The sequence below is a fragment of the Poecilia mexicana genome, unplaced genomic scaffold (genome assembly GCF_051168715.1).
Source record: "Poecilia mexicana isolate PSO_F unplaced genomic scaffold, ASM5116871v1 scaffold_4, whole genome shotgun sequence".
In the NCBI taxonomy this organism is placed as follows: domain Eukaryota; kingdom Metazoa; phylum Chordata; class Actinopteri; order Cyprinodontiformes; family Poeciliidae; genus Poecilia; species Poecilia mexicana.
In genome coordinates, this window is record NW_028263373.1 from 8,772,827 (window position 1) to 8,798,570 (window position 25,744).

The window sequence follows — 25,744 nt, forward strand, 5'->3', positions numbered from 1 at the left end:
TTTGAGGCAAATTTTAAATCTGATGAAATGCATGAAGATCTGTTGTTTGAGAAGAAGACAGAAGAAATAAATGCTGCTGTATGTTGTTTCTAAAATGGAGCTTTACAGTACCAGTTCTCAGGACGCTCTTGTCAGCATAACTCCCGGCTTATGGTGGCGTTCACTTTCAGCAGTTAAATATTAAAATCAACCTTTGGATTTCTTAGCGTCAGCACCTCCTTTTTTAAAGACTTTGACCTTTGGACGCTGACCGTCCAAAGGTCTCCACCTCACTCGCTGTACAGACAAAAACATTAATTGTTGCACGTTGCTGGGGGCATCCTATACCTCAGCTGAATTCATTTTATTATATTAGACAGGCACTTTCTTGACTTCCTTATGCACTTTGAATTGCCCTTTACGTCTCTTCTTGAAACAGCTAAATGTTTGATAATTTGTTGGTTTGATCTTTTTGCTTTTCACGTTTTTTTTTTGTCAAAGTAATTTATCAAAGCTTTCCAAGTACATGTTGGTAATATAGATGTATGTAAGCTCGATTGTGCGATTTCCAGGTTTGTCCACACGGTGGAGCCATTGGACCGCTGCAGCATCTCTGCTTTGATCAGCCTGGAAACGGCAACAGGCAGACGCGGTTGTTGCTCTCCTTCTGGTTAACTGTATAGTTTAGACAGCCTGGATGTATATATTGATCTAATGTCGTAGTTTCTCAAACTAACAGTAAAATAAGCAGAACTTTGTTTTTGAACCTTTTTTGTCACCTTTATCCTCCTTTACCAAAACCTACAGAGAAGATAACTTGGTATTTAATGTTAAGTTACTACTGCCTTTCATTTATTTTTGGAGTTGCCCTCCCTTCTTTCGGTGTGATGGCGCCTGGGTGTGGTTAGTTGTTTTTGTTGTTGTTGTTGTTGTTGTTGTTGTTGTTGTTTTTGAGGGCTTTTTTTTTTTTTTTTTGCAGAAGCTACCTTCGTGTGTTTGTTTCCCAAGGCTGACCGTCATGTCATCATCTTTCGGTCTTTATTGCAGACATACAATAGAACAGCTGACAATGTGCAGCCATAGTAACGCCACGCCGCTCCTCTCCCTGAAGTGATGTGAATGGAAAGTGAAGAGCTGCTGCTGCTGCTGCTCCTCCTCCTCTCTCCAGGTTCAAGGTATAAAGGGAGTCTCCTCCTGCCGGTGTGATGGACGAGGAGGAGCCCAGATTCCAGCAGCCTCTGGCGCCTCCAGTATCTGCCAGATTGAGCGGATGCGCGGATGATGGGAGCGGCTGGGGGACCGAGATGAAGAGATTCACGCTTGGAGGCGGGGCTGCGCGCAAAAGCTCCAGCAACAACAACGAGCTGTGGCTCCTGCAGGACGAGGACTCCTTTAAGGAACCTCTGGGCACCGCTGACAGCGCCGACTCCGCTTTGTTATGCCCCGGGGAGGCTGCTGGTGGCCGGGGCGGCTCCGCGTCAGAGCACCACAGAGGGGACACAGTTTCGGAGGCAAGCGTGACAGGAGCGGGGCCCGTCGGAATGATATGCAACAAGAACGGAGACTGTAGAAGGGACCCGACCAGTTCAGGGAGCCTGTCTTCTCTCATCTCCAGACAAGAGAAGCAGGCGGATGGAGCCGTAGAGAATGAGGACGGAAAGGGGCAGTCCGGGGGGATGGACGCCTCTGTCACTTCCGTGGGGTCCCTAATTCAGGGGCCCGTCGGGACTGAGGTCAAGACCAGCGCAGCGACGGAGAAGAAGGACTCCAGAGTTTCCTTCTCCAACGCCACGACTAGTAAAGGTCAGATGCCGCCGGGCGTGGAGTCAAGAAACTCTGTCACTTTCTCTAAAGCGGAGGACAGTTCTCAGATAGTTCCGGACGATGGGGACACAAGGGGGAACCAGACGTACATGCAGCGGCAGTTCAGCTCCATGCTCCAGCCTGGAGTTAACAAATTCTCCCTGCGCATGTTCGGGAGCCAGAAGGCGGTGGAGAAGGAGCAGGAGCGCGTAAAGTCTGCGGGGAACTGGATTATCCATCCATACAGCGACTTCAGGTACGGGGCGGTCTGCAATGGGTTCGAGAACATAAAGTTTTACTGTATGTGAATGGAAGTAAAATAATAATAATTTAAAAAAAAAAGGCAACGATTTCTGATGTCAGCAAATGATGTTCGATAGACTAAAAATTATACACATGACCAAACATATCAAATGTAGCCTAAACACCCCCCCTTTTTTTTAAAGTACACGCAAAAATAATTATTTATCATTAAGCATACTCAGTTCTTTTTATCTTTCCCATTTGAATGGACACATATTGAGATTTATTGAGGCCGCTGTTTTCATCGTCCATTTGATAAAATGCTGCGTTCACACCAGTGCTTTTTAATCATCTGGGCTCAGGCAAGCCATGTCAGTTTTGTACAAGTTTCTTCTGAATATGTAGAAAAAGTCGATTTCAGCACCATGGATAGTTCAAGCTATCGTGTTTATTTAATTGTTAGAACGTAGACATGTCTAATATTGATTAAGTAATTTTTGATTAACATAAAGAAGTTTTGTTATAGTCAGGTTATGAGCCACTATCAGGACGGAGAATGCCAACTTCTCACTTGTCCAGGAAACAAGTCATTGACAGCTTTAGCCATAAAAGCTACCTCCTAATTAAGCTAACTGCTAACAGGTAGTTAGCTTAAATACTAAGCTACCTGTTAGCTTACTATAGTGAAGGCGACATAAAAACCTGCTGTCTTCAGTATTAGAAAATAGAAGACAACATTCATATATTGTCTCCAATATTGGAATGTTTAGTAAAAGGAAACGGTGTGGCACCAGAAGGTGACAAGCAACTAGAATAACAACAACCTCATTGGGTGTGAGAAACGGCCCAGAAATTTTAGAGGACTGTTTCCCTCTGCTGGCATCCTTGATGGAGATGCTGGTTTCATTTTCCAACAGGACTACCAAGTATCAATACCTGATTTGATGACTATGCTGAACTCACCTGATATAAACCCAATACAGAATCTATGGAGTGCACACCAGAGCCAGCAATGCAAAATGGCCGACGGCTGTCATAAACGCATGGCTAACCATGCCATGCTGCACTGATGCAGTAATACAAAAAGAGCCACAGTTGAGTATTGAGTCAATAGAACATAAACATAGTCGTAAGTTATAAGTCAATAAACATTTTATGAAACATTAAAATGCTGAGACAACTGAAATATTGGGTTTTCAATAGCAATAAGCTATAACCATAAAAAACTGATAGAAATACATGCGTAAAGGTTATCACTCTGCATGTAAGGAAACTACACAATAAATAAGTTGCACTTTTCGAATTGATCTAGTAAAATAAAACAAACTTTTCAATGATTTCTGAATCAAACGTTGGTCGTGAAAATGGTAAAAAATGAATAAAGTGAGAAAATTAAAGTAATCTCTATCAGCTTATATCTCTGTTGTAAATGTCAGCACTGTTTTCTAAGTATGTCCCCATCAAGGGTGATTTGCTTCATGCTGTTCCAGTAAAAGTTAAGAATGCTGCTGGGGCCTGAACAGCATCTTTGCAGGCATGTGATATCAGTGTGCTAATAGCAGCACTGTGTCTAGACAGTTCAGATTTTACTGTGCCCTTAATTCTTATTGACAGCCACAATAAACATGTGTAAACATCCTTAAAATAAAATTCATCTTCATAACACTGAAGCGTTTAAGAAAAGGTGGACTTGTAATTTGAATACCTTCCTTTAGAATATATAAAAAAGTCCACTTTATGAGTTTTTTTTTTGTCGTTGTTGTTGATGTTTTACAAAATCACTGTCACTGCATGTTTTATATTATTTATTTATCCATTATTTTACCAGGAAGTTTCATGAGATAAAATCTTTTTCGCTGGGGATGCCTGGCCAAGTGGCACACCGGTGTATAAATACAAAACTTTATCTGTAGCTGTAAACTATATTAACATTGACTGAGATTTTTAAAGAAAAAGTTCCTGTTTTCCAATGAGTTCATGATGCAACACCCTCTAACAGCATTCGTTGGGACTTTGAGAAATAATCTTAAGATTATCCTTAGTTCTATCTGATGAAAGCAAACTATGCCAGTTACAGTCCCAGAGTTGTTTGGCAACTTCCACTTATTTATCGCAATGCCTTGACAGAAAAAGCTTTTTAATACCATGCCTGTCAAAAAAAAAGGCCTGCCGTGTCACATCTACAAGTTTTATGGCCACTTTGTGTTCCCAAGGTGACACTTTTTTTTGCAGCAGTAACAATAAACTTTGAAGGTTTCTTTCACTTCTGTTACCTTCCTGCTCACTATTCACTACTGTTGGTCTCCCAACTAACCTTATTTCTCACACCTGATGTAATGGCAAAGTAACAAGATTTAAAAAACAAAAACAAAACAAGAAAAGCAAAGTTAATCGTAATCAATATCACCAATTAAAAATTTCATATTCATTTTATTTTGTCTCTTCCCTTTTTAAGGGGTCTTAGAGAAACAGGCCTCTGTGTCTCATGCTGTCATAACTCAAGTGTCTTATTCAAGTGAAAACAAAAGACTCAAACATATTCTTCAGTTGCATATATTTTATTGGGAGGCCAAACAAAGACGGTTATTTCTAAATACTGATTTTATTTCCGCCACAGAATAAATATACTGAAATCAAAGCAACATCTAACAGATTTTTAAGCTACTGCGATTAAAGACGGATATATTTGAAGGATCTTCACCACCAATTCTGGTAGCTGCTGTAGATGACCTTAAGTCAGAGCAAACACAGAAATACGTATTCATAACGTATCATGTTGAAAGCTTCAGCATTGGACCCGGCACGGACAAGTCTTTACTTTAATCATCTTCTGCTCAGGTTCTATTGGGACTTTACCATGCTGATGTTCATGGTCGGCAACCTGATCATCATCCCGGTCGGGATTACCTTCTTCAAAGACGAGACGACAACGCCCTGGATCATCTTCAACGTGGTCTCGGACACCTTCTTCCTCATGGACCTGGTGCTCAACTTCAGGACGGGCATCGTGTTCGAAGACAACACTGAGATCATCCTGGATCCCAAGAAGATCAAGAAGAAGTACCTGAAGAGCTGGTTCATCGTGGACTTTGTTTCCTCCATACCTGTGGATTATATCTTCCTCATTGTGGAGAAGGGCATCGACTCGGAGGTGTACAAGACGGCCCGGGCGCTGCGCATCGTCCGGTTCACAAAGATCCTCAGCCTGCTGCGCCTCCTCAGGCTGTCCAGACTCATCCGTTACATCCACCAGTGGGAGGAGGTACGCTAATGTTCACGTTTTGTCCTTTAAGTGCAGGAAAAGGAAGATGGTTTGGTACCCATCACCAGTGGGTAAACAGTCACTGACGAAAAGCACCGGGGTTTTGTTTCACTTTAGTATCTAACTGCAACAAAATACAGATTTCAGCTAGAAAAGTGCTTTGTTTGTTTAAGTGTTATAATTCAAATTACAAAATAAGTTTAGTTTATCAGTTGTAGGAGTAAACAACTTTGAAATTGAAACTTTTTTTTTAAAGTGGGAATAAACAAACAAGTTCTGATTTTAGAAATATGCCCAAATTTTGCAAGTCTTCTCTTGTATTTCTTTGTTAAGGTTTTCACACCAAAATCCAAACAGAACGAGTGACTTGTCTTCAACTTTTCTATCCCACGTTCTGCCTGTGCAGACAACGTCAGTATGTGCAGGATGTGGCAAAGTTTTCACATAATCGGACATTTTTCAACCTCCGTCCCTCCGCCACTTTCGCTTTACAGCACAGGCGCTCATCGCTCTCACGTCGGAAGCCGCGAGAAATGTTCAGTTTAATCCACATAATCATAATAAAGAGGTATCGGCCTCTCCCAAAAGCGAATGCGTTCCGACCATGCTTAAACTAATGATGAAAAATTGGATTTCTCTGCAGCAGCTCATGCGATTAAACAAGTAATTGTGTTTCGCATATCTCGACCGTGCATCCGTTCATAATAGCTTTCCTACAGGTGGATAAATGAGGTTTTACAATGCGGTATCACAGTAAACCCGGTGGCTGGATTATAGATCACTGTAACCCAGTTTACTGATGCAGTTAATTAAAGCGTAGTATATGCTTGTCGGTAGGAAAGTGAAAAGGCAGCGTCGTGGGAACGTGAACAAACATTTCGGTGAAATTAACTGCATTTTTTTTTTTCGTTTCTCTTAACACAGATTTTATCTTTACAGTTTTATGAGACATGACAAACAAGGCATGAGAAGGAGCTTAAAGACTAACTGAACGAGAGCAAAAAGAACAACAAAAAAAAACAAGATGCATCTAATAATGCCCAGAATTCTTCGTTCCCCATGTATTAGCTTGATCTAAAACAGATTTTCAAAAATTGTTTAATTTCACCAACATGTTGGGTCTGAGTGGAAATGATATTAATGTTTTGAAATGGCCCAAACAGAAACCCAAGTTCAATCTGATTGGAATTTGTGAAAATAGCTAAAGATTAGCATGATGGCTAAATATTAGTACAATGATTTATCACCAAGGAAACATGCAAAAAGCTGGTCACTGTTTGTAAGAAAGGGTTGGAAGTTTCCATATATATATATATATATATATATATATATATATATATATATATATATATATATATATATATATATATATATATATATATATATATATGTCTAATTTCTGAAATTCTGTCTTTTGTCAGTCACTTACTTCTTACAGCATTAAATGGGGCTCTGGTAAAAGGTAAAAAAGATCAATGTTATTTCTGACTAGGGTGTGTCATTTAAGCCCTGTAATAAACTGGTTTCCAGGACTTTCATTTTTCATCTCAGAAATATTGCTAAAATTAGAATTATTGTTATTTTAAGGGTAGGCTCTTAAAATAACAATCAGGAAGTCTAAAAAGTATTAGTGAACATCCTTGAGTTGACCCAAAATCTTGCAAGAGTTCTGATGAAAATTTAAATAATAATAATAATAATAATAATAATAATAATAATAATAATAATAATAATAATAATAATAATAATAATAATAATTTATTTCCAACTTCTGCTTCTCTTCATTTATTCCCTGTTAAATCAAGTTGCTTTAGTTTCTCTTCAGTTCTCTCATTTGTTCTTATTTATTAAACACTTAGCATATTTCTATTTATTGTGAAACTTGTCCAGTTAAACTGGATAAGTGGAGGACAAACAGAAATGAGTCAGGCCTGTAATAAAAGTCCAAGCAGATCAACAGCATCTAACACAAGACCGACAAGATCCATTAACCTTCAGCTGCTCCGTCTTTGCTAACATTTTTTTTTCTTTTTGAGAAGTTATTTTATTTTGATTTAACACTGGTTCAACCTTTGAGTTTGTTTACATTCAGCTTAAAATGGCCTAAAAAATTTAGAAAAATGTACAAGAAAATCTTAAAATAACACAAGAAAGCAAAATAAAAGCAGCTTATGGATGACTCATCATTTTGCAGAGAAAATAAGCTTCATCAATAGACAGATGCATTATCGTTCGTCATATGCTCCATCATGGCTGCACAAACAACAGTTACTGCCTGGTTTACTGGCTGCATGTGCTTTTATTAATTTGCACACAAACAGATCAGTCTGACAAACCAAACATCTACCATCCGACGTGTATGGGTGTGTATGTGCGTGTGTGTGTGTGTGTGTGTGTGTGTATGCGTGTATGGGGGTGTGTGCGTGTGCGTGTGTGTGTGTGTGTGTGTGCTCTTGCTCTGAAGAAGCCGCTGCTCCTCTGATTACAGAGTGGTAATTTAAGTTCAGTGAGAGGCACAATTACCGATTCAAACGCAGCAGCAAAAATAATGGCTCTGGCCTGAACTGCTTAGTTCAGCCGAGCTCAGCTCTGCTCAGCTCGATCCAGACTTTAGACCCCCTCCTCTCTGCTCAGCTTACTTCTCTGCAGGTGGTGCTCTCTAGAAGATCACCTGTGTGTTGTAATGATTTCAATAACCTTTTCCAGGTGAGGACTCAAACAGAAGGCTTTTTTTTTTCTTTTTTTTTTTTACCTTGTTAGAAATTTGAACCAGCACTAAGGAAGTCATGAGCATCAGTGAGAACATAGGGGGTCATTTCCTGATGCAGGAGCCACATGATGCTGCTGTTTTGTTTTCAGGTTAATGAGAGCCTGAGTCCACAGCCAGCATTCACACAGTATAAAGGAATGGATTATTTTTTATATATATATTCCTCCTTCCGGTTGTGATCACGGTGATGTGCTATGACCCAGATTGTGGTGTGACATTGACACATAGCCAGGCGCTGTTATGGTGTCAGGATGAGTATTAGTCCTGGAGACTCATTAATCACAATGTGAACGGCGCCTAATCAAAGGGTGAGCTCCACATCTTGTCCATCTTGCTCATCCTTAACCGACCCAAGCCATCAAGTTAATGGACATTTTTCAAACGCATACGAAACAAAAGGGAGAAAAAGCACTGGCTTTGGTGGTGCATTATGCAGTATTTATGAGTACAACAGATTAAAGAATGGAAGAAGAACTTTGTTCATTGGAGATATTTGCAGAATCTTAAAGCGTTTCTTATTTAAATCTTTTATTCTGCTGATCTGGTAAGAGAAGCCTGCATTACTTTGGAGCCAAACTTACAATGCACTTTACTTGGGCATGACTATATATAAAAAAAATCCTGTACTTGAAATTATTTATTTAATTTTGTAGAAATCAATACCAATTCATACTAGATATTTAGTCACTCCTCCTATGAACTCCTTGCATGAACTACGGTATAGTTCATGTAAATTGGTTGTTTTTTTTTTGGTTCAGATCCAAATTTTCTGTAGGTTTGAGATCTGTTTTGGATCATTCATCCTGTTTGAACACTCAGTTGTAGAGATGGTAACCTTTTATGTTACTTATCATAAAACAAATGTGTTTTATGATAAGAATTTAGATTTATCTAGAAAACGGTAAGTGTTTGAGACCTCAAAACTGGCAGCATTGTCAGAATTGCTATTTTCTCTATTGTTAGTCTTATGAAAGGATCAATAAGTAACAATACATTTGAAAATACAATTAAACCCAGAAGACGTGTGCAGTTTAGTGATAAATCTCACACTTTTTTATGTTATGGTCTCCTGATAAAGAGACCTACGTAAAGATTGGCATGCCTTTTAAGATCAGGTTTTGTGTTTGTGTCAAATAATTTAGTGGTAATCCTCTATCTTTATTGTGCCATCAATTTTGTGCAGTGCACCAGTCCTTCTTGCAGTCAAACAGACCCTCAGCATGATGCTACCACCACCGTAGCCCTAGGTTTCAAAGTGTCATATTGATCCCTACAAACAATCCTCATGTCTTCACAAGAAATAAGCTCAGTATTTGCAAAGTTTAGTTCTTCTGATTAACCCCTAACATGTAATAAGGCCCAGTGGCACTGAATTATCTTAAAGTCCATGGCTTATGTCTAGGGAGTCCCCAGTTTGCTCTTGAACATCTTAAGAAATCCTTCTGGGGCCGACAGCTTAGGTTGTTAGCTGAAGCCAAACACGCATCAAAAACTGGTCTCAGTTGTGATAAAGAAGGCTTGCATGAAATTTCTGGGTATGTCCTAAATTTAACTCTACTCAAATTTTATAAACTATGTTTAAAAGTTGCCTCTCTTTCAGTAAACCAACCAGTTATGAATAAACTTCACAATTTCTACGTATTTACAAATAAGGAAACCAGAATTATCCCTGTTGACGGCAACACAAAGCATGTGGTTTTAGTGCAGGTTCCCGGAGGCCATTTATTCAAAAACCAGTGGATTTTATGTATATATTTGAGCCCATGAGTATAATTTCCAGCCTATGTGGATAGGAGTAAATTCACAATAAAATCAAACCTGTGCACTTATTTTTAGTAGTTGCAGAGAATGTGTTTTGTATTATTGTTCCTTCCTGCAAAAAAAAAAAAAAGACTCCAGTGCTTCATTAGCAGCTAAGATCCTTCCCAAGATAGGTCTGTGTAAACCTCTGAACGTCACAACATGCATATCGCAAGTGGAGAACAATATGATTTTTGTTTTTAATGTTCCAGCGACCTCGGCAGGGTCTCTGATGCGACTGGAGGAATGACAAAATCTCCCGACCTCGCTGCTCCCACGCTGTAAAATTCCTGACAGTGCCTGATCGTTTACATCTCCAGACACTTTCGGCCTATTTGACGTGTATCTTGCGAGAGATTAGCATGCTCCGGAACAAGAAGCCATCAGCTGGGCCCTCAGAGCCGGGGCTCTCTGCCACACATAAATATATAAACTTAGAAAGCAGACATGCAGTGTCTGGCCTACTTCGCTTGCCTGTTGGACACTTCTCCTGTCCCTTTTGGGCAAATACACTTTTACTTATGATTTAGTGACGCCTCCAGTTGGCCCAGTTAAATAAGGATTTCACACCTTGTAAAATTACCCCCCATCACCCCGCCTCCCCTCGCACGCAGTGGCAACCCAGCCTGGCTGACTGCCAAGGAGGCTGCAGTGATTAGTGTTGACCAGGCTGAGACCAGACTCTTACCTTAAGCAGAGAAGCAACACCAGCAAATCGCCCCAGATGTTCATTTCAATCAAAATTTCTTCCTTGAACGTTCACAACTTTTCACCTGCGACCTGGCTCTAAACCTGTTGTATTAGACCTTTGAATACACGTCTCCGCCCCGCCACGGCTGAAGCTACTCTCCCTATTCGCAGATGAGTGCGCCATGTTAAATGTGACATGTAGAAATAAGTACTAGATACGCATTTGTTTGTTTAAAGCACGTTCTTATTAGCCTAGATCTTATGGTAATGTGTAAAATCAACTTTGCACTAGAATTGATGCAACTCTATTATCTGGTTTCCAACAAATAATTGTTTGCTTTTATTTTTCTCTGTTATTACACATGTTTAAATGGATAGTCCTCCACTGATGGATGGATGGATGGATGGATGGATGGATGGATGGATGGATGGATGGATGGATGGATGGATGGATGGATGGATGGATGGATGGATGGATGGATGGATGGATGGATGGATGGATGGATGGATGGATGGAAGAAAGTAAAAAAAGTGAGAAAGAAAGAATAAAGACAGATATTTCGTCATCTTTATTCAGACATGTAAAATACCTCAATCAAACTTTTCCAGACATTGTTGGCACATTGTCATAAACTCTATTGTTATTTTGAATTGTACCTTTGGCTGACAAAATCTATAAACAAGACACAATTCATCAATTTTGCATCTTATTTTTGTGTCAGCAGCAGCTGGCCAGCCAATATTAGTTGGACTCCGGTGGTCTAAGTCATCAGCCACAGATTTTTGCATGTGATTTGTTTGACATGAAGAGCATTCAAAACTTTTCTATGAGTCAAAGGCAATTCATTAGTGTACCTCAGCTTATATTTCACTTGTTTTCCCCTTATTGCTTCATAATGAGCTGCTGTCGCGCAAAGCTTTCCGGTTAATGAAGACCTAGTCTGTAGAGTAGACTGGTCAAATAAAAGCCACATCTTCCAAAACAAAGCTCGGAAATCTGTTGCCGATGAATGTGTTGCACCGTTCTGGACGGGCGGTCAAAACAGATCCGGCTGTGTTTGCCATTCGCCGAGCTGTGACTGTGCCTGTTTAAACAATGATTGTTAATTCAAATCACACGTATAGCGCCGCTTCGTCCCTCCCAGCTCTCTGGTTGTGTAACCTCTCTTCCCGTCTCTGCTCCCGCTGACAGATCTTCCACATGACCTATGACCTGGCCAGTGCTGTGATGAGAATATTCAACCTGATCGGGATGATGCTGCTGCTGTGCCACTGGGACGGCTGTCTGCAGTTCCTCGTTCCCATGCTGCAGGACTTCCCGTCTGACTGCTGGGTGTCACTGAACAAGATGGTGGTGAGCAGTGCGCCTTGTTTCTATGGCGCTTCTTAATGAGCTCGTGCCGGAAATTGCAGACGACAAATGCCTGGCAACAAATCAGCGACAATCAAAACATGGAACGCATTCTCCGCTGGAGCAAAGTGGAGAGTTAAATGCAGTCAGATTAGGAAAATGAGTTTCACCCAAAGAGGAGCTTTCACACACACACACACGCACGCACGCACGCACACACACACACACACACACACACACACACGTGTGTGTGCGCAGGACTGCTCTCGCTAAAAAAAACATGGAGGAGAGGAGATGCTGAAGAAGAGCTTTTTTTGAAGCTGTCTGTTTGGCCATGTCCCCACAAGGCTTTCCTTCAGAATTATTACACAGAGATAGATAGATAAACTTTTTGGTTACTTGAAAAGCTATTAGCTAGAGCTGTAACTGATGAAAAACATTATTAAAAATATTAATATGAGAGTTAGTGGCACTAATTCATCTCTTGAACAGGCAATTTCTCAGTTGACATTTCTTATCTTCATAGTTCATTTCTGTTTTTGTCCGTTTCATCAAAAACCAAATAAGCTCCGGTCAACCAGCAGAACGTCACCGTAGACTCCCCCATGTGTCCTGCTTCACCTCACGAGCCACTGGACACAGAGAAACACACGAATTGCAAATGTTGATGCAAATGCAAACGAGAGTGCAAAAACTGCAAACCCTCCGGAGTTGTTTTTGACTTTAACATTTGTGACTTAAACAGCACTCTATCAGATTTGTCATTCTGCCTCGGAGGTAGCAGATTGGAAGCTGATGGCTGACCTGGCTGGAGGCCAGCTTAAAGTCGGGACGTGCGAACCCGTACACCTGCATGGCGTACCCGTGGGTTTGTAGCATTCGGAGAGTTTATCATGTAACGAAAAAGCTACGCAGGCAGAAAATAGAAATCATTACACCTTTAGAGTTGAGACAGTACAAGCCTGATATTTCTTCTCGGTAAAATCCAGTGCACCCCACGAATTAATAACTTGGTTCAACTGTTTCATTATCAACATGAATACAGGCAACGTCAGCATTATGCTGTGGGAATTATTTTGTTTTTCTACAAGGGGCAGGGAATCGGTCAGAAGTGATGACCAGACACAGGGAAAACCTTGGAAAAACTTTAGTTAAGATCATATTAATGGCAAAGAGCAGCACACATTGGAAATAAATGATCAAAGGAGAAAAATCTCAGGGCTGTAACTGGAAATAGTTACTTTGAGCATCATCTAGAATAGAATAATTGCCCTTCTGTAGCTTTTTTCAGATCCAGACTATTTTCACAGCTGCCTGACTCTGCTATCCAAACGTCCTATTTGCTAATTCACAGTCTCCTTATTTTGGCACATAGATTCAACACAGTCAGGTTGCTTAATCTTATGACATAAACATGCTTATTTGGATAGGTGTGTTACCACAGTTTGCGCCAAAGAAAATGAGAGACTCCCTGTGATGTGTCTGCATGCTCGCTCGCTGACCTTGAGGAATATCATCATTGCATCTCTGTCAATCCATCTGTTTTTTTTTTCTCCTCCATGTGTATGGCAGAACAGAGTACATTGCTTCCAACTCTGTACAATACCTTTGTCAGATTGTCAACTCTGGGCTCTTGGTTTGTCTGGAAAACCAAATTCAGAATAGATTTCATGCCACTTTCTTCTTCCCTGGGTTGTCCTTTTACAAGCCTCGTGCTTTAGAATCTGACGACGCCGTCTCTGTTCATGTGGCTGTGTTCGTACTCGATACCGATTGGTATTCAACTCCAGTTTCAGTATTATGTTTTGCCGATGTGGCGGTTTCCCGGTGTCAGAGAAGGGTCAACTTCCACACGGCTCTGTGACATTTGCGTGCCAAATGTCACTAAATGGTGCAAACACTTTATCTGCAGCAGCGCATGTAGTTCCTTACAAAAATACTTATAACCACTGAAACTTTTTTCCCCCCCACATTTTATGACTTCAAACATCAAGGTTTTTATTGGGACTTTATGTAACAGAATTCAGTGTTGGAAAAATCATCAGCGGTTTTCTACTCCCTCCTCCCGTCTCCCTGTGGTCCTCATGGTTCACCTCAGGCCGATCGTCTGCCTGCCTCTGCTGGACATTTGCTGGGCTCAAACCCGTGTTTCCTTCCTTAAGCTCTCTCCGCAGCACCATGGTGGCTTGCTTGGCATGCATTTTTTTTTTTTTTTTTTTTGCTATGTGCAACTTTGGAGCTTTCTGTAATGTGTGAACATCGGCCTCTTAACACTTTGAGAAGCGACTGTTGACTTGTAAACAGTATATGAACATGCAGGATTCAACAGCTCAGTCATCACAACAAAGCAGATCTCCATGGTCTGTTACGTAAGTGACTCTGTATTATGTGCATGATGACAGGTGGAGTCCCCCCCCTCCCCTACCCCCCAGTCAACATTACCTCAGGCTTATTGGCTGCTCAGTCAGTGACATTAGAATAAAGCTGCTGCCTCCCTCCTCCTCCTCCTCCTATGTGCACGCTCCACTTAGAATTCAACTTATTTTACTGCATTGGAAGAAGAAGAGTTGTTGTAACAGCTAATTTGTTTATGCATTAATGTTTTATTCAGTCACCCAGAGATGCACTTTAAAAACACTCTCAGGCTTTCAAAGTCAGTAAGAGCATCCTCGCTTTATTCGGTTTCTGAGGCGATCTGACAGGGTTTGTGTGAATAAGTAGAAAGTGTAAGACCTGTTTGTGAAGGTGTTGCTGTGTGTTATCTGGCCAGGATCCACCAGATAACAATGACACTATAGTTTCAGACAGACTTCTGAAATGCTGGATGCTTTCCCTGCTGTAAGCTGCAGCAGTGCAACCCGGCGAGCCAAACTGAATAACTGGACCCTAAATGTCATGGATTATATAAATGATAATTAATTCGGAGCTTATCTGCTGCACTGTAAGGACTGATTGAGACTTTATTTATTTAATTACTTATTTATTTATCACTAAGGACACCAGTCCAATTTTGTTGTGCTCTAGAAACTACAATGCCTTGTTGTTGCCTATGGAAGGTAAATTTTATGTTCAGGGTTTGACGCGTCCTTAGTGATATCCTGAATCTACAGAGAACACAGGAGAAGGCAGTGATCTATTCAGCAGAACTGCTGACTCAGTGGAAGGTTTTTCCATCTGGTGAACATCCTGCATGCCACATGGTCAGGGGCTATAATAGATTATCTTTGATTGCAATGGTAAAAATTTGTGATTTTCAGATCAGACACTTTATTGTCCCACAGTGAAATTTGTCTATCAGCTTATCAACCTTTTCATCTCTGGAGAGACTTTCCACAGTGGAAAATGAAATGTCTTCTTCATTCTTGGCACAACCAGATTTGAAAAGACGCTTTGAGTTTAAATCATATTGGTTGCAGCTTACATCATCATCATCATCATCATAAAAAAAAAACAAAATGGCCATGGTTGCGCTTCAGCTAACTATTTTCCACTTCTGTGTTTGGTATTTAACCCTTTACAAGGCAGAAGTTAGGGCCTATAGAACCTGAAAACTCATATTAACCGGTTTACTTTATAGGAAAACCTCTATTTGTGCAAGATTATACTTTGAAGGTGTTTATTTTTTATTTTTTTATTTTTTATCTGGACTACAAATAGTCCCACTTGCCTGGGTGAAACTACATTTTGCTGAAAGTACACAAAATGGCAGCTGTGATGTGCCCTGCTGGGTTATTTGCCAGTCTTGAACCCTTCAGGGCTTAAACAGATGTGAAGCTGTAAAATGCAGCAAGCTAAGCGATATAAAAAAACAGTCTGTTTTTAAATGTGATCAAACCTCACCAAGCGCAACAAATGTGAGTAGGTTCATCGGATAATTTCAGTTCAGGCTGTTATCATTTTGTTATCTGTACAATAAGAATCTTTTAGGTTGATTTTTTTTTTGTATTACTGGTTAGACGTATCACCACATTTTCAACAGAAAAAAAATATATTTTTAATGTTCTTTTGTAAGAGAACGTTAGTGAACAATCAGCATTATGAGGAACCAGGAACACAGCAGAAAGGTAGACAGTGGTGAAGTTATAATCACGGTTAAGTTATAAACCAACATGCATCTCACATAACACTGGATTTCAAGCCTCCTGCTCTAAATGCATCATTCAGACCGGGTATTTAGATGGGTCCTGAGTGACCACATGGATCCGTGATTAAAATAACTATTCTCCTGGTATGTTGCTTACTGAATGTAGCCAGGTTGCACCCTGGCAACGTGTAGATACTGAAATCTGATTGGACAGCACACAAATAAACCACAAGCCCGCCAATCGTTTCTGCAAAGCAACGACACGAGTTAGAACAGATGCATGCAACGGATTTCAGCTTTCATGTTCACAAAATTAATAATGACAATTATGCATGCCATTCCTTCCACGTCACAATTAAGCACAACTTTCTGTTGGCTTACTTACAAAATATGCATACGTATACAAAATGTATTAAAAGTCAAGGCTTATGAATACTTTCAAAATGCACTATATCACAATATCATTGTGTTTTTCTCATTAGTTTAATATTTATGTTGGACACTCAAAGTGACACCAAGTTATTACTGTGATGCTTAAATCAAAGTAACTTTTATTTTGTTCTGTGCAACCTTCTTCATTTCCAACACACTCCAGCAGACAGCAAGCTATCTTCAGATGCTGTTCCCATTTAGTTTTGAATTATAAACTCAAACATGGGCCCGGTGGCTCTAAATTATGAATCTAAACAAGCTATTTTTTTTATGGATGTTTACATATTAAAATTGTAAATGTGTGTCCTTTGAAGTAAAACAAACTCCCCGTGTCGGTTTTAAGACACTCAGAGTGAATCGCTGGCCACCGTAACTCGGAGCAAGCACACAGTCGCATACCGACATAAGCGGATAGATCCAGAGAGTGGAAGAGCCGCCACCCAGACGAGCGCGCCGGCGTGCACCTACAGTCACTACCCGACTGCACCATGCATTATCCATGTCCCAGAGTCCCTTTGTGTTCCTCCCTAAATGTATTATGTACAATTAGCTATCATCTGTGCAGCTCAGTGAAGACCGATAGCAAATAAAATGGAACACAAGAACTAATTTCGTTTGCTTTTTTTCTGCCTCCTCGCTCCCCCCGCCTTCACACAAGGTAGTATCTCTGTAGAATTAGTTTATTGTGTTACTCTGAAGATTGTAATTTCCTACAGTAAGAGACAGCTGTGCAATCTGTCGGCTTTAATCAGCTGTTAACTCAAATTTATACGCTAAGGGACTCTTCAGCTGCTTTCTTCTGCTAGGAGAGTTTCTCCCCTATAGAGTTTTATGATCAAACTGTTACAGGTAAATGAAGACTTCAGAAAAATCTACATATGCATATTTGTTGTGCTGCTGAGAATTAATAAGGGACTGCTTTCCAGAAGGCAAATCGTCAGTCATCAATTAAATTGTTCACAATTGCGACTACAGTGCCTGGCAGTGGAAAATATTTCAAACGATCTAAACTTGCTGTGTTTTCAACGAGCTAACCTTGGAAGTAAGGCCATGTCGGAGCACATTTTTGTTTTCATGTGACGCTGTTCTACAAAACTGAGAAAGAAATCTTAAAGTTTTCGAAATGCCAGCCTTGGTGACCGTAAAAAAACGTTTTCTAGAAATACAAAAGGAAAAAAACGACAAGGAGAAATAACCTTTGAACTTTCAGCGGTACGTTTGTGGAAGTAGAAGCTAACATTGGTGGCAATTTTCATTTTTCTGGAATCTTTTTTAACTGCATTAATTTGCTGAAGAAAAAGTAAAAATTCCTGCTGGGGTGTAAAGATTTACAGTAGTAGTTCACCTCCAACTTTTATTTATTTTCAAAACAACAACACACACACACACACACACACACCCCCACACACACACACACACACACACACACACAGAAAATCCCTACAAGGCGATGCTGCCTCCAACAAGGGTCACTTTGGAGATGGTGTCTTCAAGTGTTGGATTTTATCCACGTATAGCATTCCTGCTAATTTGTGTTGGTTTGCCACTTTAAGTTTGTGGTTGACACAAGACATGGTATGAAAAAGCTCCAGGAGCAGGAATTTTATTTTATTTTTTCGCTAAAAGGTTGCATTATTCTGCATCACTCTCTTTCATTTATGTTGCATGTCATGTTTGGTAAATTTAAATCAGATCCCAGTGGGACAAAAACATTCATTCAATTACTGTGCACTTATTTGTGCCTGCACTTTGCTCTGAAATCCAGTGCTGGACAGGAAAATCACAACGTCTGAAACAGAGACAGCCAGATTTAGCCGATTGAATCAGGAAGCATATTTCTGTGCCTTCTCTCGGCGTGAAAGGTTCCTAATCCTGACATTTATCCACCTGCGGTGTTGCAGCATGCTGATAGCAGTTTTTCATCTTTTCCCAACCCGTGTTAGCCTAAGTGAGCCTCAGTCTGGTGCAGGGTGCCCAAATTGTGTCTGAAAATAGCAGCACTGTAAAACAAAACAAATGTACAGATAGAGTAACTGAAACTAATGTTGTGCTTATTATTATGCTTTTAATTCTAACTTTCTATTTTCCAATACCAGGATGAGCCACTCTCTGACTTCAAGGCTCAAAACACACCACTATCTATTTATTTTTTGTTTGTTTTACAGAAATCTAATTTTTTTATTTTTTTTTTATTTCCTCACTTCATCTCAGATCACTTTACTACATGGTAATTTTCAACCATTTGCACTTCCGCAAAACATATTTTCCTCCTCCCTCTTCAAAACCGAGCCCATTTGAATCTCAAATTCAATGCAAATTAGGCTGGAGAAACACAAATCAGATAAGAATCTACCCGATCAAACACTGGCTTCAGGGCCTGCGAGCTTTTCGAGGGATCACCCTTCGTGCACGTAGGTAACCTTCAGGCGGTTTGCCCACAGCAGCTGTTTAAGGAGGGAAAGTGGGGTGCCAGTGAAGGGCTGTCTAATGAGTCCAGCATGAGAGAATTAGGGCCGGCTGAGTGTCCGAGCACCAATCAAAGGAGAAACGGAGAAGCCAGTGCAGACTCCTCATTAACAACTCTCTTTTTATGTCCTCTTTCTCGGCCGGGACGAGGCAATGCTGCTTAGTGACGATGATTAGACCCCCTAAGAAACCCGAACCACTCGGCAGACGCAGAGCTACAGACTTCGCCAGGAATTTCTCACCCATAAAACCTCTCCATTTCCTAATACATCCTCTCTTTCACCACTTCAGTCACACTTGTACATGCTGCTGCTGCTGCTGCTTCCCCGCTAGGGAATAAAAGTACGACACCTCATCAGATTGGCTCTCTTGACTTAAAACCAACAAAAAAAAAACAAAAAAAAACGCACCTACTTACCTCTAACCAGCTTCTCCCCACTCTCCAACAGAACGACTCATGGAGCGAGCTCTACTCCTTCGCCCTCTTCAAGGCCATGAGCCACATGCTGTGCATTGGATACGGCAGGCAAGCCCCAGAGAGCATGTCGGACATCTGGCTGACCATGCTCAGTATGATTGTGGGAGCGACCTGCTATGCCATGTTTATTGGCCACGCAACCGCCCTCATCCAGTCTCTGGATTCATCGAGGCGGCAGTACCAGGAAAAGGTAGGGATGCTGCTGCAAATCAGTTACCTAGCATCTCAAGTGACCCATGTGTTTGTGTTTAGGTTCACACTTAAGAGCAAAGATTCAACACAGAGCCTCACTATTAGAAACTCAAACAGACGTTACTAAAAAAAAAGAAAAAGCGCTAGCTCTGCCTCGGTCGCTTTCATATTGGTAATTAAAGCAGAAGTAACTTTATTTCATCTTCAGGGTTTGTCATCTAGTCTCCCATTTGATTGTCAAATCAAGAAAGCAGGAAGCGAACTGTATCATAGAGTATTCTGGGTAAATATAGCCTAAACAAGAGTAAGTATTAGGGTGGCGAGAGAAATGGCTCATGTTTTTTTTTTTTTTTTAACCCAAGACTAAAGAATAATTCTACAACCACCAAAATCTGACAACACTCCAATTTTGTTTACATTTTGCAAAGATGGAAGCTGCGCTCATGTCTTCTTCGGAGGTTTTCGTGTTGATTCCTTCAGTAAGTTCTTGGTGTTATCGCACCACGAGCAGGTTTGACACAGTGCAGCGTGATAGCAAATGTTGCAATTCTGGTCCCCAATCGAACCGAGTCTGTTGAACTATCAAGCGTGAAAACTCCCTCTGTGTATCATGGCATTATCTCTGCCTGTTGTTCTCTGTCTGATCAGTAATACCTGAAACATACTTAATGTCAGGGGCTGTTCATTTTTCCCCTTTCCCCATTTGTACCGTTTGTCGTCTCTAGCTGCCTTCGACATTGCATATCAACCAGGTGGGACATTTTGTTCCTGCTTGGACAATTTAAAGCAATTTCTTTGTTTTCCTCATAGCTTTCTGTAAGAAATGTGACTAAATAACTCCATCAAGTAATGTCTTTTGGCCCGATTAGATCATGATCTATCTTATAAGAGCAATCTGACCCAAACAGGGTTTAGAATGAACAAAAATTGAAAAAGGGAGTCATACACCAAGAGATTAAGAATGGTATTCTCCAGCCATTTGCTGTTGGGATTGTTTTATCCAATTATTCATTTGCTCATGGTGGACATATTTCTCAAAACTGACCAATGTCTGAGCTAATACTAAGCTGCAATCAGTTTCTATGTGAGAAATAAAAACAACTTTTTACTGCAGTCTGTGTGTAAACTACTTAGGATGCAGATCAGGCTGTGACCCTCCCAGTACTGCCCCCATTTGCCTCTGTGATGACATCACTTTCTGTTTATTTGCCCAACAGTGTGAATAAAGTTGTGGCATTTGATATGAATAGAAAGAATAGTTCATTTGATACCAATGGACTTTGATGGAAGCAGCATCTGCTCCATTAGTCCGATATTCATGTCTGCATCGCGCCGGACCAGCACACATCTGGCCTCTTTGTACCAGCAGAAGATCAAAGCTTGTGGAGTCTGCAGGCTGGAAAAGGGGGCCGAGCTTCTGCTTTATAGCCTCGCTGTGCCAGAGGTGTTCTGTGACTTATTAGCTCCCTCAGATCCCGGGTGATGTGGAGATCCTGCAGCCTGTCCCGTCCGCACGTCAAGCAAACGCATCAGAACAACAGGTCCTTTCCTCTGAACCCTAAAAAGCTCAATTATATCCTGTCTCTCCTGTAATCATGTTGTAGATTTATTCTCCTCATTTTGTTGCTCTTGATTGATGGTGTTCGAGGCAGTCTGCGGCGATCTCGTTTTGCTTTTTAAGGTTATGATATAACCCCGTTTAAATGCAGTACTGACTCTAGTGGCTGGACTGGTTTTCAAAATGAAACAGATCACCAATGTTTACATTGTATAACATTTATAAGCATGATGTAGTTGTGATCAGAGGTTCTTTTAATACTCCTCATTAGGAGGAATGGCTTGAAATTCAGGCTCATCAACTCTTAAAATTAAGAATCATATACATATCCAAATATTTACATACAACTCCAGTTTTATCTGGTTAAATTGCTGAAGCAAACTGTGAAAAACTGGTGCTTTTTGTAGCTACGAATGTAGCCTGGATGTACGTTTAAAGTCTTGGCAAAAAAAAAATAAATAAATAAGCGACACAGTTGATTTTAATTGGCTGCTTTCCTGGCGAGGATCCATCTTTTAAACACAACTCACCATATTTTAACAGGACTGAGGTCAAGGCTTTTCCAAAAGCCTGATTTTCAGTTTCAAAGGTATTTTTGATGTTTATTTGTCCGACTGTGTCCAAGTTACAACTATCTACTTGTTGATTTGAAGTGAAGTCTAATACTGTGAATGTAGCCATCCATCGTAAATTAAAATAAAAAAATTTAAAAATAATGCAGTTTGCTGTTTTAACAGGACAAAAACACTTTTCAACTACCTTAATCCTGTTAAAAATGTAAGAACTATGATTAAAAACTGAGTAAACATGGGAACCAACCTATTTAACAGATCCTTTTCATGTATAAGAGAGATAAAATATCATTTTATGTCAAATGAATTTCAACTAATTCACTAAATTTTCCTCCATGTTTTTACTTTTTTTTTTTTTTTAACCATTTCACCCTGAAGACATAATGGCTCAAATTAATAATTAAAAACACCCCAAAATGAATAAGACAGCCATTCCTAGGATGAGTGTATGTAAACTTTTGAGCAAAACTCGAGATGATGCAGGTCAAAGACAAAGCACATTTATAAAACAGTCATTAACAATTATCACTAATCGTTCCTATAATCCTCCTTTTGGTTTGAGTCAAAGACAAACATTAAATTCCCACAGTTCAATTCACAGAAAAGCATAAAATAAAATCATTTAAAAAAAGGTGCCACCTGCAAACCTGGAGGCAGTTTTTGGTTTGTTTACCACCAGCTTCTCGACTCTGACTTTCAGGAAAGAAACCCGAGCCACAAATTCATCATCACTTCTCGAAACAATCTCAGGAAGCCTGCTTTAAACCTGTAAACCTAGCTTCCCCTTTCATTTTACATTTTCACTTTACCCACTTATAATATATTATTGCATATATTACACATTTATTAGCTCTATAAACTTTGTGTGGTCAAGGGATATTTTAAAAGTTCCTGACTTTATTTTTCATATTCTCCTTGTACATCACATGCAGTATTTATAAACGACAGATTCATTTTGCATCACAGTGCCTAAACTGCATTTGAGAAATGCTCACTGTTTCTTTAATTTCATAGCTGTTCTGTCACTATGCCAGTTAATCCATTTTTGAAGCCTTCCCTTGGCTTCATTGTGTGAGCGAGGACAAAAAAAAACTTACTGTACAATAGCAGTATAATTGCTTTCCACTTGAACACTTTAACATTAGGGCTGTAAGCCTAATAGGAGGTCCTCCTGCTGTAGGGAGAGTTCTGTGTTTAATAAAGACTGGAGAGAAAATGGAAAGGAAGGGCGAAAGAGCTGCTGACTCCGAGCCGGTGTCTGTTTTCTGTCAGTTTCTCGAGGCTCTCCTCTGTCAGCGCTGTGATGTACACAGCCGTCGGTTCCTGTTCTCTTGTGATGCGCCGCAGAAAAAATAACGAACAGAGACGCAACACCCTGCAAGGAGGATGAACTGGCACAAGTCATCCTCGAACCTATTGATCCCCTGATCGCCCCACGGCTGTTTTCGTCCATCGTTAGCCGACGAGGAACGGCGCGCCGAACGGATCTGGGTTGGAACTGAACTTTGAGGGGAAACAGATGAATTATATACAGTTAGTGTAAATGCTAACGACAGCGCAGACGTGTGTTGACTCAACATAAAGTAAACAGTCGGCGTTGTGAGCCATGTTAAGACAGAAATGTAATAACAGCTCTGATAGTTAACATCATCTCAGGCTCAGGGCCTCCGGGTGAAAGAATGAGAGGATTTCTGAGGTTCCCTGCATTTCCACCCAATGTTTTTTTTTTTTAATTCTTTGACTTTACTTTCATAACTTTTTTTATCAATAGCTGCCATATTGGATTCCTTGGGTTTCTCTCTGATGTGATGGAGACATTTCATTACTTTTAAACTACCTTAGAAGAAAATGTCTTATTATTTTTTTTCTTTTATGAAACCCAGCTTCAATGCTTATCTTCCTAACTTTTGTTAAAACTGTTAAAACTATTAACAACTCATTTCAGTAACTTCCTCTGATTCATTAATAGGTTTAGATTTTGGTCTGAATTAAAAGCTAATCTCTTAAGTTTATCATATAATTAGAGCACTAGTTTTCTGCCACTCTTTTCACTTTTCCCTTGCCATTGAGGTTTAAGTTTTGTGTTCTGCGCTGGACTTATGCATGAGCTAGTTTCCCTAATCGTATTATCAAAATTTTAAATTATTTAGCTTTTACTCAAATTTTGTCTACTAAAAAAGAAAGGCCAACTAAATCACCGCTAAACATCAGGTAAATACGACTCTTGTCTTTTCATAATTTAGCTCATGGCCTTTGTTCGCTGCCTTTCCTTCAGTGGCGCTTTCCCAGCTGGTTTTCATCCGTGAAACACTAATTAGTTCATTTTGCTGCATATGATATGAAGTGAAAGCACAACTCCAGATGGTCAGGATCTTCCTTGAGTTCTGTAAATATGTTATTTTGTGAATTAATATTTTTTGGCTCAGAGCTTTACCTTTTAACAATTTTCACAATAAAACCTTGACTGGGAAAATTCTTTATAAAAATTCAACTTAATAATTGGTTCTGTTGATTCTTTCCAGCTGTCCTATCTAAAGACCTTTATGGATATGCAAATCTTTTCTACTATTTGCATATTTTACTATGACAATATGGCTTTGATATTTTATTTTTGACAAAGTAACGATTTGTTTTTGTCCAGTAACAATTGTGGGACACATTTGCTCCGAGGACTGTTATAAAGTTGCAGGTAATGGCACTTAGCTCTTGTTTGTGTTAAAGTGACATTCTGAAGTAGCGCTACAGAAAGAATGGTGCTACAATTAGCAAACCTTATTGTCCCTCTGTCATCCCCTCCTTGTAGTGGAGACCAGTTTCCTCCCTGATAAATTTCTCCACAACCCTTGTTCCATCTCCAGGCCACCAGCCCTTTCCTGTTTCATCTGTCACTTTGCCCTTGCGCTGTTGGGCAGTACACCAGCTGCCAGGGACACCACACATGGACAGGGGGCATTAGCCATTACATAACTGCACTCCTGCTTCCACTCCCCCATCACACTCCCCTTCATAGAGAGACGGGAGACACGGGTCCTCCGGGGCCTACCTTGATGAAGATGAACGCCGTTTCACTTTTCCTGGACACTTAAAATTTTAATTTAGAAGTTATATCTTTGTTTTTTTGTTGTTGTTTTGTTTAGTTTTTTTCCCCAGAAGCCCAAAACCTCAAAGGGACAATGGGTTAGGTTTTATTGATTGCTTTGTCGTCTCCCGTTTTGATCAAAGGTTCACTGATTTTACCTTGCATCTGAACTCTTCAGTAAAAACGGCTCCAAGACAATTATTTGGAAGTAGTTCAAATGTTGACTTTCCACTGGGTTTAAGTGAAGGATGTTTTAAATAATCAGAGTAAAATTTTAAAAACTGAATCACATAACATTAACACAGATAGCATTTTCTCGTGACAGAAGCAGTGATCTTGAAAAACAAGTTCTACTTTAGTTCAGCAAAAGAAAAATGTTTTTACTATTTTTAGCTTTCACCAATCCCAAATTAAACTTAAGCAAAATGTATTAAAATTCATTTGTGCAAAACTATTTTAAAATATGTTAAGAGTTTTATTGGCGAAATCAATATAAAATCACTTTATATACGAAGGTTTTAAAACCTCAACTCCATCTAGAAAAACTTAATTTACGCAAATGTTTCTCTGTGCAGCGTTTATGACACCATACTCTGTATGAAATCTCCCAATTTTTCTGACAGTTACACCTCTTTATCGTGTATTTGATCATGTTTTCTTCCCAGAGTTATTTTCGTGGGAAAAAATCATTCCCACAGGATCAAACTTCCACCGTCATGCTTCGCTAGGGGTGGCATTTTTCCAAACACATAAAGTTCACACATAAACCTCAACCCCATAAAGTCTGTTACTAAATCATCTTCATATTACCTTGAAAACATAACATGAATAAGAATTTCCTGTCAAAACTGAAGAAGAGAAAACTGGGGCATGCTTTTGTTTTCAATAGGTTAGATTTGTGTAACTGTGTCTTCACTGGTCTCAGTAAAAAAATAAATCAGCTCATCCAGAGGGAAGCGGATCCTCCGCCAATGTTTTGTGTAGA

General features: G+C 39.9%; 1 protein-coding gene across 1 annotated transcript in view; it reads left to right on the forward strand.

Moving 5' to 3' along the window:
* Positions 1 to 25,744, forward strand: part of hcn2b (hyperpolarization activated cyclic nucleotide-gated potassium channel 2b) — a 43,376-nt gene continuing 17,632 nt past the window's right edge. The window contains exons 1-4 of the mRNA XM_015006469.2: positions 1 to 2,038; positions 4,864 to 5,287; positions 11,740 to 11,901; positions 19,330 to 19,548. Of these exons, the coding sequence (XP_014861955.2) occupies positions 1,185 to 2,038; positions 4,864 to 5,287; positions 11,740 to 11,901; positions 19,330 to 19,548 (1,659 nt within the window). The 5' untranslated portion in view covers positions 1 to 1,184. The remainder of the gene's footprint in view (positions 2,039 to 4,863; positions 5,288 to 11,739; positions 11,902 to 19,329; positions 19,549 to 25,744) is intronic.